Here is a 23137-nt window from a genome sequence, read left to right on the forward strand (position 1 = left end):
AGGGGGTGAGGAGAACTTGAAGTAAAGGGATAGACGAGATGGAGGAAGGATAGAGATGAAAGCAAGGAAAGAGATATCTTGATACAGGGAGCCACTATGGGGTTAACGAGAAACCAGGCTCTAAAGAAATTCCCAGGAATCCACAAGGACAACCCCAGCTAACCAGCTAAAACCCTAAGCAGTAAAGGAGAGGTTACCTGAACTGGCCTTGTCCTGTAGTCAGACTGCTGAATATCTTAAATATCTCCATAGAACCTTCATCCAGCAACTGATGGAAACAGAAGCAGAGACCAGCATGAGAGCACTGTACTGAGTCCCAATGTCCAGATGAAGTAAGAGAGGAATGAAAATATGAGCAAAGAGGTCAAGACCAGGATGGGTACACCCACTGAAACAATTTACCTGAGCTGATGGGGGCACTCCAACTCCAACCAGACAGCAAAGGAAGTAGCATAGGTCCAAACTAGTCCCTGTGAATGTGGTTAACAGTTGCATGGCTGGGGCAAACTTAGGGACCACTGGCAGTGGCACCCTACTTCTTGTACTGGTATTTGGGGAACCTATTTTTTTGGACATTCTGAAGGACACAGAAGATAGTGACTGAACTACCTTTGAAATTTCCTGATCATGGAAATGTCTGCTGGAAACTATGGGCCTGTAGGCTGAAGATGGATGCCCCAACAGTACAAAAGAACTTTGGGTGACTGTCCAGGCAGTGAGATGTCTCTGTCATTTCTAGAGTTTTGGAAGTAGCTTACTTCTTGTTCACCTAGGTAATACTGTGTCCTTCTGGAGTCTCTGATGGAGTTGAAGAATAGATAGATAGTTATAGTTGTTTTCCTTTGTTATGATAAAGTAGATATAAATATTGTAACTGTAATTCTTACTTGATAACTTATTACATGTAATTTTGCTATGTTAAAGTTAAAGCCTTCTTTTTTTGTTTAAACAGAAAAAGGGGAAATGATGTGGGAGAGTCTTCTGTTTGAGTTGATTTCATTGGCTAATAAAGAAACTGCCTGGCCCATTTGATAGACCGCCCCTTAGGTGGGTGGAGTAGACAGAACAGGAAGAGGAAGTGAGGTAGAAGGATCAGTAAGATGCTATGCCTCTCCTAAGTTAGACAGACCTCCGTGCCTCTCCTGAGAGAGATGCCAGACGCAATGAAGCTCCAGCCCAAGATGGATGTATGCTAGAAACTTCCTGGTAAGGCACCACTTTGTGGTGCTACACAGATTATTAGATATGGGTTAATCAAGATGTGAGTAAGAGGCAGAAAATAATGGGCCAGGCAGTATTTAAAAGAATACAATTTGTGTGTTGTTATTTCGGGGTATAAGCTAGCCGTGCGGGAGCCGGGTGGCGGGAAGCCAGCCCGCAGCTCCACACTACAGGAGAGGAGCAGAGAAAAATGTAGAGCTCAAAAAAAATCAATAAAAATTCAAAATAACAAAATAACAACACCAAAAAGTAACTAGACCAATAAAACACAGTGTATCATATTAATGAGTCACACGAAACTAGCACTTATTGTTAACATACTGCCAAATACTGAAGAGATTAATGATTAAATGGGCAAAATAGATTACAACTGAGATAATACATTTGAAGTATTACAGGTTGGCATTGATTAGGTGAAGGGTTTATCTTATTGGAATACTTTTGGACAGCTAAATGTTAATCCTTCAATTATTCAGAAATTCTCTAAGCCCTAGTAAAATTCATTCCCTTTGATAAAGACACAGGGTGGGGTGAAAAGCGGAGGAAGAAGAGAGATCCAGTCCTCATAAGGCGTAGGACTGTGAGTAATCTCCGTATTCTTCTAAAGTGAAGTATTGGCTCATAGCTAACTTATAGGATTTTCTCATATTCCCATACTAATATTTAAGGTTTCACTGACTAGATTAAGTAAACAGTCACAAAATATATTTCTTTAGCATGTTTATTTTTAAATTTTGTACTAACACTTCTAAGTACAATATAATGGAAATATTCATCTCCCTTTTTAAGTTCATTCCTACTAAACCATTGTCTATAATAAGTCTGTACATAAGAGTGATCATTATACCATTTATGTCCTTTCAAATATGTAATTTTAGAAGATAATGATAGTCTTTTAACAAGAAGTTATGTTTTATAACGCCTTTTCCTGACATCTAGCTTTAGTGTTAGAAAGGATAATTGTACTCTTTCAGAACTACGCACATTCAGAATTCTGGAAGGGAAAAACTGGTCTTCACTTTTGGGAGCACAGTGACCTTATGGATTGCACACTTATCTCTTGCATTCAGAGAAAGCACCAGCAGCCCTCAGAATTATGTATAATTTCCCTGTTTCCTGCATTGTTTACTTTTATCACTGCAGTAACCAAATACCTGTCAAGAGTCAGCTGAAGGAAGGAAGGATTTATTTTGATTAAAATTGAAAGGGATGCAGTCCATCTGTAAGTAGAAAAGACACAATGCCAGTAATGTGAGGTGGCTGGTCACACCGTACCAGCAGTGAGAGCATAAAGAGACCTTAGTGTTTAGAGCAGTAAATTATATCTTCTTTAGAGTTGTGAATTGTCCTATAGCTCCTCAGACTGAACAGAGTTATCCAATAAGTTAAACTTAATTCATTCCCTGTGTGTTTTTCTTATTCTATTGATATCCATAATAGTTCTTTTCACTCAAATCATATAAGAAGGATCCAGAAAATACCAGCACTATAAACAGTCAAGGCACTTTGATTAGACTATCTAGAAGACTGTATCATAATGTTGGTAGTAAGACAGACAGACAAGGTAACATGCCAGAACTTTTATTGTGTCAATCTTTGTTTAAATATTCTGAGTTTATACTAGATTGAACACTAATTTAATAAAATCTTATAAACCAAAAAGAAGATAGAATTGCAAGGTGACTACACTAGTTAAAATCATAATCTCAGAATATTGTGCTAGGTATGACATTAGTAATATTATGAAATAGATACTTGTAAATCAAAGCTTAACTGTGCAAGTGCGACATGGTGTTCCTTAGAATGTGTCTAGAACTTAATGCAGTGTTTGCCTTCTTTCTTCTTTACACTGATGAGCTCTGCAATCATAGGAGGACAAAGTCAAGAAAACTGATAGCAGGTTACAAATGGAAGAAGGGGAAAGTGTAGGAAATTCGAAGCAAGAGAAACAGAGATGAGTAGCAGCATTACTTTTCCAGTTACTTGCCGATGTAAATTGTGACTGTCAGCATTATAGAGTGTGTTAATTATTTTGTGGTGAACAATTCTAAATTCCAGCTCAAACTGACTTGAATAAAAAGCCTGCAAGTTGTGAAGCTGAAGTAACTTCTAGAATGGTATGGGACATGTTTTGTAATAAGGAAGTCTGTTTCCAAGAGAACACTCTCTTCATGCTCAGTGTAGTTAGTGGCCAGGCAGGCTTTTTCCTCTTATGCAATTTTGGAAATCAGAAGTTTGAGGTCCAGATCATTTTACCTAGTGACTTAAGAAGTGAGCCTTTTTTATTTTTCTCAAATATTTCTTCTAAGAAACCTCCATGGACCCTCATTGACTTGGATGGAGTAACATGTTTTTGTTGGATCTGATCAGTTGAAAATAAAAAAGAGAGACACAGTAGCAATAACAAAGATATGCAACACCTATTCTCTGGAAGCCTGGGATCACCTTCCATAGGGAGAAGACAGGGTAACACTGGCTGAACCACCTGTAGGCAATGGGAATGCTGTGGTAACAATGGTTTCCCCAAAAATCACAGCTGTCCACACATGTTCACTAATTATCTCAGACTTCCTCCTACACTGGATTTATGACATCAAAATCCCAATGCAGAGTCTTAAACAGAATACTTAGGGAGTGGGAGAGAAAATACATGGAATCAAGGAATTAAAATAAACTGGTAAAGCTATAGTTTTCAAGATGTCCTTAAATTGACTACGTTTATACTTATAGAAAACAACTTGAACCCAGTAGGTTTTTTCTTTTTAATATGCATATTGAATACATATAAATTATATACCTTGATTAGTATAATTTTTAAAATATGATATAAATAATTATGTATATATATTCAATACAAGAATTGAAATATTTTCAAATATGTTTCTGAGTCCTCTGTAGTGTAAAAACCACTACAGTCTAACAGGTCATTCTGTAGACAAGACATCTTGTGAATCTTGTAGCCAATGATGGGAAACACTGAGGATAAGTGCTTTGTTTATATATAGTAAGAACTGTGTATAAACTTACTGAGGGAGGAAAAACCAAAATGAATTAATAGTAACATAGAAGCTAAATTAATACTGGTGTCACTGAAATTAATGAAAGTGAATGCTCCTTGATTGTACATTTCAAAAGTTTAAAAATGGTGGGAATAAACCCCATTGAACAGAACTAGGAAGTGTTACAATTAGATATCTGTGTACTTACATGCTATAGTTAAGTCATAAACCTTAGTGAGTCTCAGTTCTCAGATCTATGAGATAAAGTTGATAGAATTACTGATAATCATTTCCATTCCGTTCCAGCAATGATGTTTTCTGACTCTGATTGAATCATTATGTCATACATTAATGACTTTATTCACAGTTTCTTTCAGAACAAATTCATACACTGCAAAGTATGGTCCATGACCAACAATTTGAGCATCATCTAGAAGCTACTGAGAAATCTGCATACATCTAGGTTGACTGAGTGAGAATCTGAATTTTAAGAAGATCCTCAGACAGTTCCTATTAAGGAAGGGTATTAAGATTTGAGAAACATTGATCTGGACAATAGTTCCCAATACTAATAGTGGTTCTCAAGTTTCATGAGAGCTCATTCAAATTGTAGATTCCCCACGTTTCCTCACTGTGGAAAATGAACTGATTCAATTTAGGCTGTAACTCAAGAATGTGTTTTAAAATTTCACCAGATGATTCTTATATATAGTCACATTGATCTGGTGTTAGGTATCATCAATTTTATGAAGCACATATACTAACCCAGTCAGGACCTCATCCATATCTCTCAACTCCATCAGTGTTTATCTAATAAAAGGTAATATTCGTAATCACTTCTGTATGTCGGGTTTGTTGCATGTGGGGAATGGTATTTCATTTTAGGGATGAATAAAATAAACCCTACAGTGGAAAATGCGTTATCCTCATATTATAGATTTTATGAGGAATAAATGTGTTTAAGTGTGTAGTATTTCAATACAGATAATTTGAAATTGTATGTAAAAAACATTAGCATGCAATGGTGAGACAATTTTTTCCTGAAAAAGTTTAACTTATGAAGTAATAAGCTATAACAAAATAAGACCCAAGCTATTTTATATTCATAAGCTTGAAAATCCTTGAAGAATATTCTCTGGGATATCTGTCTACATTATTTCTAATTATTGCCCATTTAATGACAGATGATGGTGATTTAAGGATGAGATATGATCCTTTTATGTTCTTTATTATTATTATATAAAATATACAATTATATATTATTAAACATATATTATATATTATTTTTTCCTGAAAATAATTTTAGATGAAGCTAAAACAATATCACAATAATAGATACCCACACACAATTTTCTTTATTTGTTATAAATATTGAGGTTTCAGAAAAGCAGTTCCCCTTAGAATTAATCAATTGGCATTCAATAGATAACTAGATTTGCTTAGTCACTTATCTAAATTAATCCTTGGTGTCCTAATAAAAATCTTACATGTAGTCAGTCTATGTTCCCATGAATAAGTAGTTTAGTAGTAAATGGAGAGAAAGTTGAAGACAGTAGTTTTTTCTGTTCTAATTATTGAGTGATAAGAAAACAAATATAAGAACATTCTTTTAACTTTTCAATCTTCAAAACAATTTAATAATTTTTTCTCATATTTATTCAAAGTTTGGTAATAGATTATACTTTCAAGTTTGAGTCTGTCTAAAGAAGTCTTGAAGTGTTTTCATTTTGAATTTATTAGCAGTGTGTCAATATCACAGATAAAGAATGCATATTTTAATATGACCACATAAGAATCAAACAAGATTGACACATAGGACCCCAAAAATCTTTGTGATGGTCATAAATAGGTAAAAATAATTCAGCATGGAAAATGTATAAAACATGAGAAAATAACTTAGAAAATGGACTATAAATATAGTTTTCAAGTACAATTTACTACAAACAATTTTCACTAACTGAGGTTCTGTTTATTGTCAACTTTATCACTTTTGTTACCCACGGCCTCAATTCCCAACTTCTATGATTAAAAACCTTAGAAAAAGTTACTGGCCTGATGATTGCCATTGGCGCTGAGTTCATATAGGTTTGTTAAAGGTCAACAAAACAGCCTGAACAGGCAAGATGACCATGTCAATAAAGTAGATTGTCACTTCAAACCTGTGGAACTCCAAAAATTCTAACTATTGATTAATTTGATATTTCAATGGGACATGTAGCATATATCATGAGAAGCTAGAAGTCATTCCTGAAATTCACACCTTAAACCACCCACAGGTCCACTAAAAATATTTTTATATCTTAGATGAATAGTATAAATACATTTGCTAAATGTAGGAATTTTACAACCCATACATAAAAATACTTCTATTATTTTAAATTAAATATTATTAGATCATGTAAATATTAAATCAATGAGAAGGTAGATGTACTGAAATGTTTTAATCAACTTTAGGACATATCAATAAACACACTAGTAAAAAAATTAGAGCACAAAAGGAATACAGATTTTGAAAGTGGTTGAAATCTAGCATTCATCCAAGTTTGGTGAATAGACACACCTCATTTAAAATCTTGACTCTGTTTTTTATTGTTTCTTTATTGTTGAAGTAGACAGAGTGTTTGATTTCTTTTTTTTCTCATTTTTTTATTCAAGATTTCCATCTCCTCCCCTCCTCCTCCCTCTTCCCTCCCCTCCCTTCTACCCATACCCCCACTCCACCCCTCTCCAAAGACAAAGAGCCATCAAGGTTCCCTTCACTATGTTAAGTCCAAGGTCCTCCCAGCTCCCCCTAAGTCCAGGAAGGTGAGCAACCAAACTGACAAGGCTCACAGTGAGCCCGTCCATGCTGTAGAGTTCATGTTCATTGCCATTGTCCTTGGTTTCTCAGTCCTCCTCCACCGTCAGCCACATTCAGAGAGTCCGGTTTGGTCCCCTGTTCCATCAGTCCCATTCCGACTGGACTTGGTGGTCTCCCATTAGATCTGTCCCACCGTCTCAATGGGTAAAAGTACTCCTCGCGGTCCTGGCTTCCTTGCTCATGATCTCCCTCCTTTTGCTCCTCATCAGGACCTTGAGAGCTCAGTCTGGTGCTCCTATGTGGGGCTCTGTCATTTTCCCCATCCAATGCCAGGTGAAGGTTCTATGGTGATATGCAAGATATTCATGAGTATGGCAATAGGATCTGGACATTTCTGGCACCCTCTCCTCAGCTGCCCAAGGAACTAGCTGGGGGCGTCTTCCTGGACACCTGGGAACCCCTCTAGAGTCAAGTCTCTGCCAACCCTAGAATGGCTCCCTTAACTAAGATATATAATTCCTTTTTCCCATATCCACCCTTCCTATATCCCAACCATCCCATTCCCCCAAGCTCTTCCCATCCTCCACTTCACACTTTTCTCTCCCCATCCCCCCATTCCCCCATCCCACCCCACCCCCATGTTCCCATTTTTGTCCGGCAATCTTGTCTACTTCCAATATCTAGGAGGATAACTATATGTTTTTCTTTGGGTTCACCTTCTCATATAGCTTCTCTAACACTTTATTATAAATAATTAATTTATATAAATTTACCTAATTATAGTATTACATAAAAGATATACCCTTGATTTTATTAACATTGACCTATTCACTGTACCCTAAAAAAGTTAAAACTCTATACTTTAGGAAAAACTTTTGAAAAAGTACTTAAGTTTACTTTCAGTTACTTTGTTTGTAAACAGTAAAATTCTGTAACACCTCTCAGCATTTGAAATATATATATATATAATAAATATATATTTTTATATTCTATTAATGTGTGATTCCCTTTTGTACACTGTGAATAAATTGATTAATTAATAAAGAAAACTGACTTGGCCTGATAGGGCAAAAGAATAGAGGTAGAAAGGGAAAACTAAACTGAATGGTGGGAGAAAGAAGGATGGAGTTAGGGAGAAGCCATGGAGCCACTGCCAGAGTCAGGCATGCTAAAACTTTTCTGGTAAGCCATTGCCATGTGATGATGCACAGATTAATGGAGATGGGTTAAATTATTTGTAAGGGTTAGCCAATAAGTAGCTAAGAAGCTAGAGCTAATAGGCTAAGCAATGTTTTAATACAGTTTCTGTGTGATTATTTTGGGCCTAACCAGCCATAAACCAAAAAGTGGCCATCCTCGACCTACACTCTATAACTTTTCGAGGTTTATAATATTTTAATATAATACATATGCATTTATTACAAATGCTGAAAAAAGTTACAGAATACACACACATGTAGACACACTCATACACAAAGACATGGAACTGTGGCTCTAACCAAGCAATGCATCACCAAGCTACATCCTCAATCTAAACACCTATTTTGAAAAGCTAGTTTGCATTCTCTAGAAAATGTTAAATTATTTGCTAAATTGCTTTAGAATTTATCATAAATAAGTAAGCTATTATCTACTACTATTTTTCTGCCTCTGATTTCATAGATTACATTTTTTCACATAGTATATGCATCTATCAAGTTATTACTTACTATATGATACTCATCCTGTTAGTTATTGCAATTTTAATGTGAACAAAATAGATGTAATTGTGCCATTATCAAATGCCGCGGACCAACTCTCTTGGAGATCAAACACCGAGGGAGAACAGGGGTGAAGGCTAGGAGAACCTGGGATTCGGCGAATGACAGACAGACACAACTCTAATGAGTTTTGAATCTTCTGCAAATTTACTAAAATTCAAGCATCACTTTTATGGGATTACATAAGGAAGTTGGAAAACACAATAGCTTTTCATAAAAAAAAAATGATTACAGGCAATTGATTGTTTTCAGTATGTCTTGTGGTTAGGCCAGGTAGGCAGAGCTCTTCTTTGAAATTCGTCTCACACCATTAACTAGCTGCTAACTTCCTCATGGCCCTCAATCATATTTCTTCTCATGGTAACCCAAACACCATTCTTCAGGATTCCACCCCCAGGGCTTGTATCAATATTGAATGGCTGATTTCATATTGTCAAGAATAGCCTGCCTTTCTTTCCTATCTAAAATGTACCAGGGGTTTCTTATTCTGGCTAGCTTCTCCATAGATGATAACTCATGTCACTCCATACATTTTCCTTCATAACTTACTCATCTTCTCCTATCATAAGCTCTTTCTGTTTTAGGGTATCCATAAGTTCCCCCAGAGAGCGAGCCAGAGTCTAAATCATAACATTAATGCCTTGAATCAAGGGAGGGAATTCACGCATCAGTTCCTCCTTATTCAAGGAGACGTTGGGAATGTTTCCTGGTTACTTGAACAGATTAATTTTTTTTATAAGAGAAAAATAGGACAGAGAAAGAAAATAACAGAGCCAACGCAAAGAACCATCACCGGGAACAAAGTAAACGGAGTCATTGAGGCCGATCAAACACCACAACTCAAGCAGACTGTCAGGGAGCCGCCGGGGGCCAAGCTCCGGGAAGCACGAACCCCTCATTTTGAAATGGCCACCACTTGAGAGGCATTTTGCCACACAGGCGAGGCAGCCATGGATGTGGCAATCAAACATACTACTTAATAAGAAATAAAGACAATAATATTAGGATCATAATGATTATTTATTGTAAGATGATATCCTTTAAATTTTGAATTATTTTAATGCTCAAGGAAGTCTGTGAGGTAGGTTTTTGCTATTTTATTATTTCATCGATGAGGAAATGAAATTCACAGAGCAGTGATTAGAATCAGATTTTAATTGTGCATGTTGACTCCAGTGTTAATTATCTTAGGCAGGTAGCTTTATTTAATGAATGCCAGAAATTAAAATATTTTTATGGAGATTCTTTTAATAGATTTCTGTGTCTACATTTTCTTATCAAAATGCATTTTAAAATTACATTAGAATACCAAAGACTTATGACATGTGAAGATTATTATCTTTAGATTATTGCAATCATGAAGTAATAAGTAATCTGAAGCCAAGACTAATTTGTATTTATTCTCAGCACTCTAATAAATTATTGTGTCTGCATATCTGTTTTCTGTCAGTTTGAAATCTCTCTTCATGTTTGACATTATTCAATACAAAAATTCTGATTGAGGAGAGTACATTTTATTATTTCCATTAAATAATATAATACCCAAACTGGAGTCTAAATAATTTGATCTCCTTAATTAAATTCATTAAAAAGTGAAGATCATTATGCTTTTTATAATTTATGCAGAGTGAGAGTATGCACGGGAATGTAAGGCAAACAATGGCTCTTTCTTCCTTTTTCCTTGTCGCTTGCTCTTCACCCTGAAAAGTCCTGAAAGAATTTGAGAATAATCAGAAGGAGGAAAGGGATTAGGAACATAGCGACCTCACTCTGTAAATTTACCCTGCCTTTCTCTGACAGCATTTCAGACACAGGGAAAGATTCATGAAAGCCACTTGTTAGCATTATCAGTGACCTAGTAGAACAAAAGGTCATGTTTCACTGCTTCTTAATCCAATGAGATAATGGTCATTCTTTTTGCATTGGATCTTATGTTGTTGTACAGCATTCTCAGAATTGGACAGTCATACACCTGGGTTGAAATACGTTGACCTTTTTAACCTATTAGACTGCAAAGCCTAGGATTCCCCAGTTACAAAGGAGGATTATTATTTGACCCTGTGCTGGATGTAAACACCTTTTCAAAGGCATTTGATATTTAGCTAATTCTAAACCTCTTAAATTTGTAGGAGAATCATGTCTTCCCCAACTTTCCTCTCTGTTTCTTATGTACTCATTATAAAGTGTTCTTGAAAGAATGTCTTGATTTTGAATACAAATTTGAGCAATTGTGCATCAATATCATGATACACAAAGGAAAGGCATTGACATATAGGCAGAAATTGATAGATAATTAAGTGGGGGCCTTAACACAGATTTTTTTCCCTTAAAAACGAAAGCTAAAAGTCTTGGGCATTAAATTCCTGCATGCAATAGTTCAAATCTTTTAAATTGAAGTCTTCAGTATTCGACAAATAGTTCATGGCTGGGAAATGCGATTGGAGGCTGTTAATCTGGCATCACTTGTGAGAAAGACATACTTTGGAAACCGAAATCAATAATTTGTTATTACTCAATAAACAACAGTCTGCATGGCCATCATTTCCTGGCTAAAGTGTAAGCAGATGGATTGGCACACTCTGTGGAGACGTTGGTGGATCTCCTGACAGCTGATAGCCACCCGCAGTAGGTACTAGTGTTGTGACTGAATCCCCGAGGAGAATGCAGCACAGCAATGTAGATGATTTAGGGTCTCCTTAAGTTGGAATCATGATATACCCATCTTCATCCTTTGTGAGCAAATAAACATAGGCACAGGTAGACCAATACTAACTTAGTTGTACTGTGTGGGGATGCCTTTAAACATATGCAAGCAGGTCTAATTGAAATTGAAGTCCCAAATTTAGTTGACTGAGGTTCTACAAAAGGAAAGAGACACTTTCAGCAAGAAAGTCATTGGTATATCACACAGCATGCCTTTTAGCATCTTGCAGGAATTCTGGGTGGATCTGCCATATCCATGAGATTTTTTTTTTCATTTGTGTAAGACTGATGTATGTACAGAATTAGAAAGATATGGAGCATGTATTCTGAGATTTGCAATTACGTTTTGTCTTCTCTCTCTGTCAGAGAAACAAAAAGCTAGCCTAAACTTTTTGAAATGTTGCCAAATTTTCCTCTCAGAGGATTATACTTCAAATTTATTTACTTTTGTTTTTTGTTAAGTAAGTCAAGTATATCAACCTGCATGTATATACTTTTTGCTTTAGAGTTAATTCTTTACAGAAGTTTGCTCTCATGCAAACATAAATTGCACACATCAATTTTATCCTTATCCTAGCACTATTCTTAATTCTTAATAATATCTACCCTACTCAGATTAAAATTTAATTTCACAGAAGTGAGAATGTAGAAAAATACTTAGCCTCCATAAACCAACTCATTTCACCTAACACAGTACCTTTCTAGTTCACTAATTTTGCTGCAAATAATGGGGCTTCATATCTCTTTATGTCTGTGTACTACTCCTCTCCTGAATTCATATCTCTTTATGTCTGTGTACTACTCCTCTCCTGTCTTAAAAAGACTGAAATACAAAATACCAAACAGATCTTATTTCTTGTCAGTGGGCCCTCAATCGTGTCTTCGATTCTAGTTTTTGAGATTGGCCTCCATAATTTTCCTCTATAATGGACTGTAGCTAATTTCTCTATAGGTTATAGTTTGATATTTTTAAGCCACATCTGACTGAAAATACAAAGTTCACAGGAGCCAGAGCAGTTTTCATACTGCTTCTTAGTCTGATCTGTGGTGGTCAAGCTTCTAGCCACTTTATGTGGATGTCTGTTAGGAACCAGGATCGAGTAACCAGACTTAGAAACCATCATTCCACGCAATATATGCACCCAAATTTGCCTTAGTCTAAGAATTTTGGATACATTTATTCAGGCAGATGGCTTTTAGTACCAAAGCCTGCAGCTTCCATGTGGGTTCAAGAATTTCTTCTTTATTCATTTGCATGGTTGATGTGGGAGGGTCTTCTGTCTATGTGTTACTTTCATTGGTTAATAAAGAAACTGCCTTGGCTTTTTGACAGGGCAGGGTTAAGATAGGTGAAGTAGACCAAACAGAATGCTGGGAGAAAGAAAGCAGAGTCAGGAAGACGCCATAGCGCTCCTCTCCGAGATGGACGCAGGTTAGAATCTTTCCAGTAAGCCACCACCTCATGGTGCTACACAGATTATTAGAAATGGGTTAACCAAGATGTGAGAGTTAGCCAGTAAGAGGCTAGAGCTAATGGGTCAGGCAGTGTTTAAATAAATACAGTTTCCATGTAATTATTTCTGGTAAAGCTAGCTGGGATGAAAAGCAGTCGGCGCTCCTACAGAGTGGCAGGATAGGTGCACATGCAAAGATGCAGGTATCTATGCCCAAATGAATGCAGCATGGCCCCAACTGGCCAGAGCCTTAAAGGGCTCAAAAAGCCCCACATTGGGCGCCAAGTGTGAGTGAAGGCATATTCGATAAGTATGCTAAAATAACCAGACCAGCTCAAAACAGCAGATATAATTTAATAATTGAAAAATGGGGAAACTCACACTACCAGAGTAGAAGGTCTGAACTCCAAAAGGGTCAGGTGAGCACCGCACAGAGAGCGCATGCACCTATCTTCCCCGTTTATCTACCTGGGCTGCAGGCGGCCACACCTTAGCCAGATGTGATTGGCTGAGCTTCCCCTTCACATGGTCTACAGTTGGAATGCTCACATGCACTCATCACAGGATATACACTTTTAAAGGGAAATAAAATAATAATAACTTTCTAGCATCATATAAAAATGAGCAACCTGACTCTAGAGAAATTCCCAGAAATCCATAAGGATGACTCCAGCTAAAACCCTCAGCAATAGAAGAGAGGGGGCCCAATCTTTACTTGCCCTGTAGTCAGACTGATGAATATCTTAAATATCACTATAGAATCCTCATCCAGCAACTGATGGAAACTGGCAGAAACTTGCATCAGAACATTGGAATGAACTCCCAAAGTCCAGTTGAAGAGTGGGAGGAATGAGAATATGAGCAAAGAGGTCAAGACCTGGATGGGTACACCCACTGAACTAGTCAACTTGAGCTAATGGGAGCTCACCAGTCAGACTGGGAAGGAACAAACATAGGACCAAACTAGTCCCTCTAAATGTGGTTGACAGTTACATGGCTGGGACAGACTGAGGATCCACTGGCAGTGGCAGCAGGATTTTCTCTACTAGATACACTGACTGGCTTGTTGGGAACCTATTTTCTTTGAACGGATACCTTGCTCAGCCTGGATACCGAAGGGAGGGACTTGAACATTCCCCAAAGCAATGTGCCTTACCCTCTCTGAGGATTGCGTTGTGGGTGGGGTGTAAGGGTATGTAGAGGAAATAGGAGGAGGGGAGAGAGTGGGAATTTGGATTGTATAATAAAAAATATAGTTTGTTTTCTTTTATAAAAAAATAAATAAAATAATAGGCAAAAATTAAAAGAAGAAAAAAAATAGCATAACTAATATAGATTTTAATTTTAAAAGTTTCATTCCATTTTCCTTTCATACTAATGCCTTAGGAGTAATAAACATTTCTTAAAATGACTTTTCTAAATCTATATGAAGACTATTTTAAATATCTGGCATTTTGCGTGTTTTAGTGACTTGAGTTATACAAAGTTCTAATCTTCTGCATAGCTTCTGTTGAAATGGCTAAGACAAAGGGAGTAAGAAGTTGGCCAGGAAGAAGGTCAAATTTGTTTTTAATCAGCTCATTTGAAAGGTTTTACCTCTGTGGTTTTTCTAAGATTTAAAACAGAATATTCATTGCCCTAAGGACCTGTGAAGCATGATCTTATGTGGCTATAAATGACCCACATGTATCCTTTTAACCCTACTACCTAGCCAAATTCTAAAAGTAAAAAGGGAAATCTTCAAATTAATTTTAATAGAATTGAATTCATTATCTCATTCAGAGCTCAAAGAAAGAAAGCCAATGAGAAGATTATGAAGACTCATTTATATGTTAAGAGATTTCTTCTCAGGGGTCTTCTTGTAATGGTAGAGAATAAGGAAGAAAAGGCACAGGCAGGATTTTGCCCTTTTCAGAAAAAGTAAGATTTCTTTCCAGAGTTCTCCAGTGGACATGGAGAAATCAATCAAACTACTCAGACTGATGCCTTTAATAACATTTATTACAACTTCCGATGACTCCTAGATACTCCTTCTTCACATAATTTTGTACAGTAATCTACCTAAATTGGCCCATTAATATGACCAAGGGTGGTAGACCCCAAATAACATTATTGCAAAATGTGATTAATATAAATATCTTTAAAGAGCTACTTTATCTTCTAAATTGAGTCCTTATCCACTTTATACTTAAATAAATATGAATTGAACTTGCCACATAGAGAATATGCATAGATATATATCAATGAAATTGGAACAGTGATGATATATGTGATATATTTATATTTGATACTGCTTATCATGTATTAGGAGCAGTGATTCTCTAGTGTAATAAGGAGGTCACTAATTAGTTCCCAGGTGCTTAGCCCTGAAATAATCACACAGAAACTACATTATTTAAATCACTGCTTGGCCCATTAGCTATAGCTTCTTATTGACTAACACTTACATCTTATTTTAACATATTATTTAACCATTAATATGTGCCTTGCCACAAGGTCATGGCTTACCAGCAAAGTTTCAGTGTGTCTGTCTCTGGTGGCAGCTCTATGGCTTCTCTCTGACTCTGCTTCCTTTCTCCCAGTACTCAGTTTAGTTTTTCCCACCTATCTAAGTTCTGCCCTGTTATAGATCTAAAGAAGTCCCTTTTTAACCAATGGTATCTACAGCTTACAGAGGGGAATCCCACATCACTCAAGGGAGTTCATTTTGTGTGACAGGAAACATAAAGACACTTTTAATTGTCACAACTAAATGATATATATGGCACTATAAATATCAATTAGATAGAGCCAGGGATGCTGCTAAATAAATATCGTTGAATGCACAAAATCGCCCCACAACATGACCAGAATATATTCAACAATTCTAAGAAGTTCAACCATGCTAAACTGAGAAACCTTTTTGTGGAGTTGAAGATGGAGGCATTAAGGAAATGAACAATATTGGGAAAGCCAGGCAGAAGGAAATGCTCCTTGATTTGTCCCTGTGCCTTGCAGACTTTTGTTTTTTTAGAGATATGAATGAACCCATAGTCTTATTAGCACTGTCTGACAATGTACAACATCACAATTAGACAATAGTGGACAAATGCAATTATGCATATTGAAAGGATTGATTAATGGTAGAAATTGAGATAAGACCTTCACAGTTGTATGTGTCTGCTTAGAAGAGGAATGGACAACATTACCTGACTTTTCACAGCTTATTGAGCATATTTGAATGATTTATCTAGGTATAGAAGACCTCAAAAATATAACAAAGAAAAATGCAAGTTAACAGATGAGAATTTTAAATATGTACAGTAATTACTGTCATGACTGACTAGCTGCCTAATAAACGAGTTAAACACACAAACATCATTGACCTTTTTAAAGAAAGCACATGATATTTAAGAATGAGTAACCTTTGGAAGTAACAATAGCAGTTTTTAAATCCTCATTTCAAATTTACTTTTCTCCAAAATTAACTGCAAATTTAGAATTTACTTCATTTTCTAAGGCTTGGCAATATATATAATAATTATGATGAAGTTATCTGCAAATTGAATAAACCTGTGAAAATCTGGTATTTAGAGAAAAATTCAGCTAACTGTGAAATGTACTATATATGGTTGGCATAATTGTTGCTTACATACAATGCCAGATGCCACTTATAAATGTATTTTTGTGTCAATAGGCTGTACTTTCTGTAAGTGGCTACAGTTCACATCATAAATTCTTAATTAAATATGAAAAGCTCAGTCTTTCTTAAAATCTAAATACAATTTATACTAAAGGTACTCAGTTTGTATTGAGAAGAATTAAATTCAAGCATAATCAGAGTTTGTGATCATTTTTTGGAAATGCTGATAGGCATCTCTGTCAGTGTAAATTCTTTTGAAATGACTGATTTTGAGGCCATTGAAGTTTTCCTATATTTCTATAAAGAAGTTATGCAGTAATTATTAAGAAGCCTCTTTCAGGGGCTGGGGAGATGGCTCAGAGGTTAAGAACACAGATTGCTCTTCCGAAGGTCCTGAGTTCAATTCCCAGCAACCACATGGTGGCTCACAACCATCTGTAATGAGATCTGGTGCCCTCTTCTGGCGTGCAGGCATGGAGACTGAACACTGTGTACTTAATAAATAAATAATCTTTAAAAAAGCCTCTTTCAGACCTCAGCAAGTGATGGATCAGCATGACTCCATCTTGGGCTTGAAAGTCATCTTATAGAAATGACAAACTAGGCTCATTCTTGTTTTTGATGAAACCTCTGTTTCTCAAAGATTGGACCATGCCCCACCTGTAACCTTAACTACAAATACTTCACAAATCATGCCTTTGTTACAAAGCCTCATTTCACCCTTGCCTTTGTTCCAAAAGGTTTTTATGATTACTTCTTTTTATGACTACCTTATGACCACCTTACAACCATGTCTTTGTTTCAAGAGGTATTATGACTAACTTGTATGCTTATGTTCTGCTCCTATAACTCTGGCTGTTTGCCTGTCAAATCTCTTATTTAGAAATTCCCTATTACTGAACTATAAAACATACGTTTTCTACACTTCCAATACTGGCCTTTTGAACCTCTCATTAAGGGGGGGGGGCAGCCCATGTACATGAATAAAAAAGCTTGCTCTAATTAATCTGTCCACGATGACTTGGGTCAGTTATCTTTCTCTTCCCTTCTTTGGGACTACCTCAAGCATATTAGAAAATTTTGTATTTTGTTATGGAATTTAGAAGTTTAGGTCCCAGGTATGGTTTAAATTTTATACTTTTTCAAGTTTTTAAACTATACATTCCATGTTTCTACAGAAATACACAAAGAAAAAGCCGAAAAGCAGGAGAAACCTGAGAAAAAAATGCAGACTAAAGGTACAAGTTCCATTTCATGCTGGTACTGCTGCTGCTCCTGTTTCTCCTCCTTGTATTCCTTCTCCTGGTCTTTCTCTTCTTCCTTTACCTCCTTCTCATCCTTTCTCTCCTTTCTCCTCCTCTTTCTCCCCATCTCTTCCTCATTCTTCTCCTCCTCTATTCCTCTTTACTTTTCTTTTGAAGAGGTATACATTTTTGTTCATGCATCCATATGGAAGAAGAAGTATTTCATTATTAACGATGTTTACTTTTAAGTTTTTGGTATCATTTTAATCAATTCTTTCTTCACCAATTAAATTCCAGGTATGAGTGTCTGTCTGAGTAAGATTCACTGATAGAAATCAAAGCACCTTCAACATTGGTGAAAATCTTTACTTATAATGGTTTTTCTTTAATAAATAGCATTGTAATATTTTACTTAACATTTTTCTTTTAATCATTTTGTATAATGATTCAGAGTTTGCATTTTAAACATAAACTTGGCATACCATTGAATGCCTTCATGATCATTGGTTCAGACATGTAGAATCATTAGATTATATCATTGAAATGCCCTAGCCCCATGCTCTCTTCTTCTGAGCATAGGAGACCTAAAGGCCACCCCCACAGTGACACACTTCTGCTATCAAGGGTATACATACTGTAACAAAACTAAACCTCCTAATAATGCCACTTTTTATGAGATTATGAGAGCCAATTACATTGAAACTAGAACACTTCATTTACCTGTCTTATTTGATGAACACAGGTAACCCTTTACATACTAAACATGTTGTCATAATGCTTGAATTCCAGATTGATCAACCCAAATTTAAGCAAAACACTGACACCCACTCACCTGATTGGTCTATGCTTGTATTTAGGGGCTAATGTCTTATTGCATGTGTTCATTTTTTGGTTCTTAACTCTTTTGACCTAGAAAATTGGACACTGTTTCAGGGCCAGGACTGATTAAGAGAACCATGACTGAACTGGCTCCTTCTCTCTGCCTGAACTGAAAGGCAAATTTAACTGGTTCCACTTGACCAAAGTCTCCACAACTTCATTCTGCAGACTCCATAGTAATTTACCAGCAAGATAGCTGGAGTGAGTATGGTGACGTTGATGAAAACATTTGCATTTTGAGCATAGCTCTCAGAATCCTGCTGTCAAAGTCTTTAAGCAGTGGGCTGTAGAGTGGGTTTATTAAAACGAGCGAGTCTCCTGTAATAAAAGCAGTGAGTTTGGCTGAAGTCTAAAATAAATTTCTCATAGTCTGTGCAGGAGATTAGTCACCTGAATATATTTCTTGAATAAACCAAATGTATCGTAGTAAAACAAATGATTCTGAGAGAGAAAGATACAGATGATAGATAGATGATGATAGATGATAGATAGATAGATAGATAGATAGATAGATAGATAGATAGATAGATAGATAGATGATAGATAGATAGATAGATAGATAGATAGATAGATAGATAATCTATAGGTAGGCATGTAGGTATGTAGAAATATATATATATATATATAGTTAGATAAAACATATATAAACATATATATGTAGGTAGATAAATGGATATATAGATGATACATAAATAGATACATAAATGCATAAATACATAGGTAGATACATAGATAAATGACATATACATACATGCATATATACATACATAGGTATACTTTTGTATTTTAATCTGCTTTTTCTCTCCTGTAGGAACGTGAGTGGAATATTTCACTTGCTTTCTAGTTTCATTTCTGTAATTAAGATAAGATAATATCTAGTCTTTTTTCTCAATAGTTTACTGACAATGAGTTTTATAACTACAATTTTATGAACACTTTTAGACCTGAAATGGTCTCTTAAGTCACATTCCAGTTCAGCTGTGGGTAATGTGAGGGCTAGATATGGTTTACTTTGTCATTAACACAACTGAAAGTCTTATAAGAAAGTATGTAATAAGATATGTTACCTATGATCATTATAAACAAATTCCTTAGTTTAGAAAAGCTGAGGTATTTTGTGGAGAAATAAGTTTTGATGTTAATTAAAATTAGAATATACACTATTTCACTTTCTTTTCTTCTGCTTATTTTTTCCTCGTTGTTGTGATTTCTTCTGCAGTCTTTTCCCCCTATCCCTTTAAAAGAAAAACAAAAACAAAAGCTTCTTCTGATTCATAGGAAGAGTTTAATAATACATGATCAGTTTAAGCCTGGAATATTTACTCATCAAAGAAATACAGAAAAGTAAACAATATGTCATGCAAGAAAATACAGATTTCTAACACACATCCATTCAAATAGGTTAAATGATTTATATTAAAGGGGCACATAATCAGTTTCAATTTTTATTAGGCATAGAAAGTAAGATAATTTTTATAGTTTTGGATGCTAGATGATTTAAATTTATGAGATGTCAACTCTTCTGTTTTATCCATTTTTTTTATTCTGATACTTTTCATTGGAGGAAGAATAGAATAATTTCATGAGTTAAAAAGTAGTCCCAGTAATGTGTATTGGTTATGGCTTTAAGCATAAACTATGACAAGCTGGTTAATACTTGCCTTTAAACTAAATTAACCATGGTAATATTTTCCCATAAAAGATGTAGAAATTTATTTTGTAATTATAATCAGAACAATGTATGTTCTTGTGACCTTGTATTGAGTTTGTGTAGTGAGTAATGCAGAGTATCATTACATTTGCTTAGATGAAACACAATCATAGTGTAACTCTCCTTGGATTACTCAATGCTATTACCTCAAATATAAGTCATGTAAATGGCCTTCCATGAATGCCTAGAATGAGTTCACCACAATAGAACAGTTGTAGGCTCTCAGCAGTAAGATTTAACACGTTTGCACAAATAAGTCTTTTTCTATATGAGGGTGACACTTCCTATTGAAAAGTTTCATAGGTCAAAATGGTCTTGAAAAATAGCTTTTATAAAGCCGAAGATTTAATCATATGTACTCGTTGAGCTAAAAAGATTAAATACATATGCAGATGGGGATGAACAAAGCAATCTTGGACCTGCAGCTCATGAGTGTTTCAGGTGGAAGATGTCCATTGTGGAGACGGGAACTAGAATAAATGTCCATTGTGGAATTGGAGCAAACAACCCATCAAATGACAGAAATTGACCAGTCTCCTGATGCACAATATATACACTGTCTATAGTTTTGAATGTTACTTGATAGCCATGTGACCACAGGCATAGGGGGTTTGAAATACATCAGTACGGTACCTGCAGTGCCATGCCATATTAATGATTCTTGTCAAAGTGGTGCCCTAGTGTGCATCTGATGCTTTCTCATTGCTGTGAAAAAGTGTGTCACAAAAGCAGCCAAAGGGAAGCAGAGTTTATTTTGACTTCTAGTTAGAATTTATAGTCAGTCAAGACAAGAAAGGAATGGCAACAGGTTAAGTAACGTATCAAGATAGAAAATTAACATATAAATCAGTAGCTTTTCAAATGCAAAAAATGAATTTGCCATGAAAGAAGTGGGGGGGGGGAACCTCATTCATATAACGTAAGAAAAAACTACTTATAAATTAATTTCACCAAGGAGTTGAAAATCCTCTCAATAAAAATTTCAGGACACTAAAGAATTGAAGAAAACATAGGATTAAAGACTTCTCATATTTGTGGTAGCACAAATAATATCGTTAAAAATGTAATTTCCAGTGGCAGTCTTTACAGTGCTCAGGGAAAAATCCTAAGGTTCATATAAAATCACAAATGATCTTGATTAGTTAAACAATCCTAACCAGAAATCACAATGCTGGAGACATCTCAGTTTAAACTACAAAGCCATAATCTCAAAACCAATGAGGTATAGGCACAATAATAGTTATATAGACCAATAGACAGAATAGAATACCTAGAAATAAGTCCATAAAGTTACAACCACCTAATTCATCAATGGTGTATAAAAGTGTATATTGGAAAGAAGCCAATTCTTCAGAAAAAGATGCCAGATGAAATGTATTTCCACATATAAATAAGAAAATTAGATCTGTATCTTTCACACTACACAAAAATTAGCTCATATTATACCAGGCCTTAATATTAGACCTGAAACTCTAGTGACGCTAAATGATAGTACAGGTAAAACCTTCAAGAGGTAAACATAGACACAGACTTTCTGAATAGGAGTCCAGTTATTCAAGAAATACACTAAAAGTGGACAAATGAGATTTCATGAAGTTACAAAGATTTTGCACACTGAAACTGATACTCTGAAAAGTGAGAACAGAGCCCGCAGAATAGAAGAAAATATTTGATAACTGTACATGGCATAGGAATACTGTCAAGAATCTGTAAGAATGTCCCAAACTAAGTGCTCTAAATCAAAATACATAATAAATAAATGAACTAATGAATTAGACAGACTGTTATCAACTGCAGAAATATAAATGCATATCTATAAATTTCATCATGTGTTCAACATCTTTTCCATTCTGGGAAAAGCAAGTTAAAGCAACACTAAAGTAGGGGTATACTGACTCATACCTACAGTGCAATCTCTAGGAGTCAGAAACTGTCAAATGGACCACAGTAAGTTAAAATTATGAATTTACCCTTAGAAATAAAGGACAAAACTATTTTTGTTAAACCTATCAATTCCAGATTCCATTTCTGGTGTGCTCAGTGATCTTTTTATAAGCACGTTGATTATTTTTCTGGTTATACAGAAGTAAAATTCTACCAGCTATCTTCAAAATGAATTGCACATATAGTTGCATATACTGTATATTTGTTGTTTTTCTGGAGCGGTGGCTAAAGTAGAACTTATTTTTTTTTTTTGAGACAGGGTTTCTCTGCAGCTTTTTTAGAGCCTGTCCTGGAACTAGCTCTTGTAGACCAGGCTGGCCTCGAACTCAGAGATCCGCCTGCCTCTGCCTCCCGAGTGCTGGGATTAAAGGCGTGCGCCACCACCGCCCGGCTGTAGTAGAACTTATTTTTAATGGGTTGAAGATGAATTTTTTTGCATACTTTTGTTACTGGAATTTCTCCCTGGCTTCCACTTAGCTTTCTGGTCCTTGCATTTTCCACCAAAAGAATTCAGAAAAGATATGTAGAGGATGCTGTAGAAGACAGGCTGAGTTATTTACAGAATAAATTGTGGCATCCCCAAAGGATGAGATAGGAAATGGACAAACTGTCAATACACAGTAGAGTATCTTTCAATGAATGGGTAGATGGAAAAAGACAGTCGACATGGTCAGGGAGACCATGGTGTCTATTTAAATTTTAAGCAGGTTTTATATTTATGAAGTCCCTGCAACAGCTTTCCTGAGTCATATTTTAGTGTCAAAGTGATTAGCAGATAAATTTGATTTGACTCCTGAGTG

The 23137-nt window shown here is 35.7% G+C and overlaps 1 protein-coding gene across 1 annotated transcript in view; it reads left to right on the forward strand.

Moving 5' to 3' along the window:
* Positions 1–23137, forward strand: part of Trdn (triadin) — a 340388-nt gene that overhangs the window by 63157 nt on the left and 254094 nt on the right. Inside the window, exon 6 of the mRNA XM_042055567.1 lies at positions 17738–17797. Coding sequence (XP_041911501.1) covers positions 17738–17797 — 60 coding nt within the window. The remainder of the gene's footprint in view (positions 1–17737; positions 17798–23137) is intronic.

The sequence above is a fragment of the Arvicola amphibius genome, chromosome 8, assembly GCF_903992535.2.
Source record: "Arvicola amphibius chromosome 8, mArvAmp1.2, whole genome shotgun sequence".
NCBI classification, from domain to species: domain Eukaryota; kingdom Metazoa; phylum Chordata; class Mammalia; order Rodentia; family Cricetidae; genus Arvicola; species Arvicola amphibius.